Raw genomic sequence first — 5,943 nt, 5'->3', positions numbered from 1 at the left:
TCTATTTGGTAAAATAAATAAGTTGTTGGTAATAAAAATTATTGTGAGAAAATAAATCCGGGCTAGTTTTAGGAGAATTAACAAAAGCGGTAATAGGTTTTCCCAATACCAACAAGGGTAAAAACTTCATCAAATGCAAAATTAATCCTTCATGTGATCTATCTTGCTTCAATAGCTAGTAACTCTACTGATTTACCACCAATTTAGGGAAAATTCTTTCACTTAGACTTGGGTAATTAGGATCTTAGCTTTATTAGTGCTTTTTTTAGTGATTGTATAATAAGTCTTGAAATATGCCTCCAGACTGTGGAACCAAAATTCTAATGTCTTGCCATTGAATTGTGATGAAACATAGGGATAGCAACATTTTGTTTTCTAGAAGGAAATGAATGGTGCAAGGTTTGATATTGGTTTAACATGGGGACAAATTTGTAGGAGAATCTCTTGGAAGGATTACTACAACATTTCATGTATCATCTTGGATTGGTTTTCAACTAAACCTAAAAGGTCCTCTTCAAGGGAACTATTACTGGTTAAGTCAGTTATTGATTCAATATCTTTTGGACGTATGGGAGGGATTCCATATCATACTAAAGATTAAAAAGTGAAAACAATACTTCTAAATCAAATTAGTACTAGTGTTGGACAATATTAAAAAAATCGCATATTTTGTAATTCAAGATAAGAAACTGAAATTGTGGCTTTTTGCCTCTATAACGAATTCTGGCCCTAAAAAGTTGTCAAACTATGTTAAAATATCCTTCATGTCATAAAGTCCACTTCTAGCTTTCCATTGCACTTTATGATTCATTAATTTAAACTAAAAAAACATACACTCCACAAATTAAAATTACCAAGCAAAACAAAGTGTTGATTGTTCTGAATATATAAAACTTATGAAAAATCATAAATCTAATTAAAAATAAAAAGTATAAATATGCAAATCAAAATTATATTAAATTGAGTAAACATGAGAAATCAAAATCTTTAAAATAATCATTTAATTTTAATATCCATTTATATTTACATACACCAAAAATAAACATAAAAAATATTATGATATAATATTATTATAAAAATGAAAAACTCAATTGTAAATAATAATGAAATTGACCATGTTATAATAAATTAGAATAAGGAAACTTTTAAAACAATGAAGTTTCTATATTAAAAAAATATAGAGAGAAACCCTCTACAAGAAAGAAGCTTGTAAAAAAAGTATATATATATATATATATATATATATAAATATATATATATACAAAACAAACAACATACTATAAAACATCACAACCCATGTGATTATATTTCATTATCGTGCTCTCAGTATTAAAAATGACACTCGGGAAGGTCAATAAAGTTATTGAAGCTTTGCACACATAATTCACAAACACAATTATTTGTTGCGAAATTATATAAAAATCATAATACTGATATTATATTATATATTGTTTAAATTATTGATTTTTAATAAAAGTATTTTAAAATATAATATATAGATTATGGAACAAAATTAAATTCTTATAATTTTACTTTTTCCATTAAATTAATTATATATATATATTTTATAAAAATTTTTATTGATTTATTTTTTCATTAAATTAATTTTATTTGATAAATTTTATATGGTTTATAATGTTTATTTTTATTTTTTTTTATCATCATTATTTTAATTTTTATAAATATTCTCATTCTTTTATATTTTGTTTTAGGCACTCAATGACTTCTATGCTATATAATGTTTTTTATTAATTTCAATCACTCAAACACAACAATTTACTTTCTCTTTTTTGACTCAACCTCATTGCAACATCATTTTTTCAACTTTCTTTGTTATTTCATGTACTTTATATTTACCACTATCCATTTTCTCTATACATCTACATGCATCACCATCCATCCTCCCTAGCGCACACTACCCTGTCATTTGTTTTCTTTGTGTACCAACATTCATCCTGTGCTTTTATATGTATTTTGTATAATTGCTCTCTGCGTATGCATTACATCAAATAGGCAAACATCTAAGGCTCCTGCAACAATGCTTGATATCTTATTGCAATGCCCAAATAAAAATAGAGATGCATTTCTCTTTGTTCCAAAGCGATGTGATGGCAATACTTACCTTTAGGGCACTAGGATTAGTGATCCCAAGTAGAGAGGGTTTAAAGGTGTCCCAATAAGTCAAAAGACGTGGTGCAATGAAAGTTTATCTAAATAAAATTCATGTTTCATTAGTCCAGGGTTCATAGCTAGAACGATTGGGTGGATTGTTTGTTCTCTTTCCCATCTAGGTTTAATTCCCAAAGCGACATGTTCCCTTGTGGTGATAAGGCTAAAAAGATAGAGGTCCCCTTTAATGTGCATTAAGACATCTTAATACTTATTAAGTAATAAGTTATTAATATATTTAGCTTGCATACTATTGAATATACACTTGGATTATAATGATAATCCTCTACCAAATCATTAGTATATCTAAATTACATACTATTAAATCTAATAATAACCTTCTAACAGTTACTAAATAAAAAATATTATTAATATATTGTTAAATTGCATAATGACAGCCCATAATTTCTCTCCAAAAATTAACCTAAATCACTATGATTCTGGTAAATTCATTAGAATCCTCCCCACATAAGAAGGGGCTGGCCTTATAATAATGAGAATGATTAGTGGTGATTGACCCTGATTGAGAGTGAGGTGCGAATCGCAATTCACGATAAATAATATTCCTTCTCATGCAACTCGCGAATGATATTTTTTTGGTACAAGCAATTTTGCCACACTTTCCAATAACTAAAAGTCAAGTGGATGTGCTTTCACCTACGAAATCGGCTCGACTCTGGAAGAATGTGGACTGGTCGTTGGCCACCTGCCACAGTTTCCTCCCTCCTGCCTTCCATCACCTTCAGACAAAATCCCAAACAGAAGAGGAGAAAACCTCGTTTCACCATGCATGAATTCCAATCTACCTCCAAATTCCAGAAAGAAGAAGAGCAGAAGTAGGAGCATATGCTGGCGGGTGCGAATCCCAACAGGATCCCACCACCACCATCATCAGCCCAGGTATGTAATAAATTGCCTCTTTGATTCATTCTTCGATCAAATGAGAAACGAAACCCAAGCAATTCGACTTAAGTCTTCATAAATCTGGAACCCAATTATTCATCCAGCCATGAGCGACGCATCAGTATCAGTTTCTGATGATGTCTTAACAGTGGTTAAAGCCCTGAAGGAAGCGTCCCTTAACCTTCCCAAGAATGCCAACAATGTGGAAACGCTCGTACAAGGCCTCAGGCGTCTTCAGAGCGAGGAATTTGATCAGAGCAGCGGGAAATTGAAGGACCCAAAACTCAGACGGAAGCTCACTAGCTTATGGAATCTTGTATCTCAGCTAGAGCCGCAGGTTGAGCGGGCTCGTAAGCTCACCAGTCGGAGGGGTTTGAAATATTATTTTTCTCGGGCTAAGGGTAAGGTTTTGGGGAATGATATTACTAATGTTGCCAATAAGATGCAATCGGAACTTCAGCTATGGCTGGATCAGCAGAACATGGAACACCTGGTGCAGGTTTTGGAGAGTGGGCAAGTTGGGGAGGAAGAAAAGATTGGAGCCCTTCGTGAATTTGAAGCTAGGGTTAAGGATGGATATAACCCTGAGTTGCAGGATGTGATCTTGTCAACTAGGGTTTTCGATTACCTGAGCTCGTTGCTGAAGGCCGGGACAGGGGTCAGTGTGAGAGTTCAGAAGGAGGCTGCCTTTGCTTTGTCTGCTCTGGTGAATTTCAATAAGGATGTATTTGTTAGTCAGATTCTTATGTTGGGTGTTGTGGAGAGCTTGCTGGCTATGGTTACAGATGGTTCTAATGATCTCTCTGTTGTGGCGGTGAATGTTCTTGGGGGCCTGATTGCGGCTGGCAAAGGTGCGGTGGTGGACGAGATTCATGCCAGGCATGGAGTTAAAAAGATTGTGATGTTGTTGGAGGACGAGTACGAGGAGATGAGGGTGGCTGCAATGGAGTGTGTATTTGAGATGGCTTACCATGGGCGCAAAGAGGTGGTGGTAGTCATGTTGGAGTTGGATGTGGTGAAAATGCTTGCAGAGCTTCAGCAGTCAGAAGCTGGGGGTGACCTGATTGATCTGCCCACAAGTATTACTCATTCGATTGATTCGTCTCGAAAAGATTTAAGCTCGTGTGAATCCACCCATGTTTTTCCAAGTGATACTGCTAGAGATGGTGCTACTAATTCACCAGATAATACTGGCATTGCTTTACATCAAAATAATTCCAGTGAATGTTTGGACAAAGGAATGGATGTTCAGGTGTTGGAAGATTATGTCGGTTGTGAAAATAATGCAACAAGTTCACCTCCAAATTCCAGAAAATCCTCACCAAAGTCTACAGATTCTTCTCAAGGGTTCCTGTTAGCGTCAAAGACTAGAGATGATAGTTATAGTGTTGTTGAAGAATATTGGCAGAAGCATCCCTTTGCTAGTGCCGTCTCTAGGTTTGCGATACAATTGGAGATTGGGCAGGGGTTGAGACAGAGGGAAAAGCGCGCATTAAAGCAGGAGATTGTCAGACGAGTTAGAGAAGCAATCCCTTCTGATGCAGAGGCTGCTACACTTTTGGCTGAGATTTTATGGGGTCCATAAATACCATTAGCCTTTGCAGATAAGGCCTACTAGTTTGTTCCTTTCTTTTGAATTTAAAATTCCTGGGCTTTAATATTGAGTTCTTCTACCTTGCCCCATCCTCATTTGTTTATTCTTTCTTTATAGGTCTATTCCGATTTTCCTGGTTATAGCCCACTGTAAGTTACAATCTATGCTATTTCTTATTTATTCTTTGCTCCTCCTGCTTATTGATAAGCAGAGGTACCTGTGTAAGGATTAGTTTATTCATTCTGTTTAGGTGTTGTCGTGAAGGCCTCTCTGCACAGGGGTTTCTGTAGTACAATGATCGAGGTATGTATTTATTTAAGTTCCTGTATTTAGGAACTTAGGAAATTATTGACTTAAACGCTTGTTGCACTGCTTATGAAGAGGAGTTTATTTTGCATGCATTTGCACAATCCAAAATATAAGCCTGTTGTAATCATATCTACACATTCAACGTGTATGTATGCAATATATGCATTGCCTATATTCTAAAATTAAGGAAAGTTGCAAGCGTTTAACAACCCTCTGCATTGATTGAGCTTAGAGAAATCCTAATGCTTTGTCAGTGAAATTCAAAGACTACAGATGTTCCTTAAGCTTGGATGCACTTTACCACTGATCGTAGTCTACAGAATATCAGAGGAAAAGAGTTGGATCCAGGACAACAGATTCTGATGGCAGCTATGCTGGATTTGGCCTCGACCCTCCATCAAGAACGGTGGGATAATGGAATATGAAAGCTGCAGTTGGTCTCTTATATTGATTTCCTGTGGTTTTAATATGGTGTTTTGAAAATTGCATATCTTAGCATGAAGGAAAGGGATGCCATTAATCCTCTGTGATCGTTGTTGCGTTTGTGATACCTTCTTTGTCTCAAGCTTGCTAAAAAATTAAGTGGCATATTCATTGCACAAATCCTTTTATATTCAGTGTTTACTCTTGTGATTGTCATGGACTTTGTACTAGAACCTAATGAGTTATTTGGAGAAACTTCTCCAACCAGGGACAAAAGTTAAACACAAGTCATAAATATTAATCCGACTTCAGTTACTGAAACTGAGTGTGGCTTTGAAGCAGCTTTCCTATATACAGGGTTACTTTTTATGATGTTGTAAATAAAGACAGTGAAGCCTTGGCTCGAAGGTGCCATAGGGTTCAAGTCCTATCTGTGCTTCACACAGTGATCTATATGGATGATGTATGTATTTACTATTTTACCTCTTTTCTTAACTTTCTGTAAAAGATGCGAGTTTGCCAATGAAAAACAAAAAGTTACTTTA

General features: G+C 35.1%; 1 protein-coding gene across 7 annotated transcripts; it reads left to right on the top strand.

Moving 5' to 3' along the window:
• The first annotated feature begins 2,770 nt into the window (after positions 1-2,770).
• On the top strand, positions 2,771-5,704 carry LOC149140798 (uncharacterized). 7 transcript variants are annotated; one of them, XM_089446952.1, is made up of 3 exons: positions 2,771-4,815; positions 4,931-4,969; positions 5,242-5,704. In XM_089446952.1, exon 1 carries the CDS (start codon positions 3,179-3,181, stop codon positions 4,655-4,657), a length of 1,479 nt encoding a protein of 492 aa, XP_089303078.1. In that variant the 5' UTR covers positions 2,771-3,178; the 3' UTR covers positions 4,658-4,815; positions 4,931-4,969; positions 5,242-5,704. The 7 variants fall into 7 exon arrangements, with proteins under 7 accessions (XP_089303078.1, XP_089303077.1, XP_089303075.1 ...); XM_089446951.1 differs by having other exon boundaries at positions 5,230-5,704; XM_089446949.1 differs by having other exon boundaries at positions 4,917-4,969.
• The last annotated feature ends 239 nt before the right edge of the window (positions 5,705-5,943 follow it).

Source organism: Pinus tabuliformis, chromosome X (genome assembly GCF_031772625.1).
Source record: "Pinus tabuliformis cultivar Carrire ecotype Pingquan chromosome X, CPIR1, whole genome shotgun sequence".
NCBI classification, from domain to species: Eukaryota; Viridiplantae; Streptophyta; class Pinopsida; order Pinales; family Pinaceae; genus Pinus; species Pinus tabuliformis.
This window is presented reverse-complemented; position numbering and strand designations above follow the sequence as displayed.

Bases quoted from the DNA above. Each gene is read 5' to 3' on its own strand.
- LOC149140798 (XM_089446952.1), top strand. From the start codon at position 3,179: ATGAGCGACGCATCAGTATCAGTTTCTGATGATGTCTTAACAGTGGTT.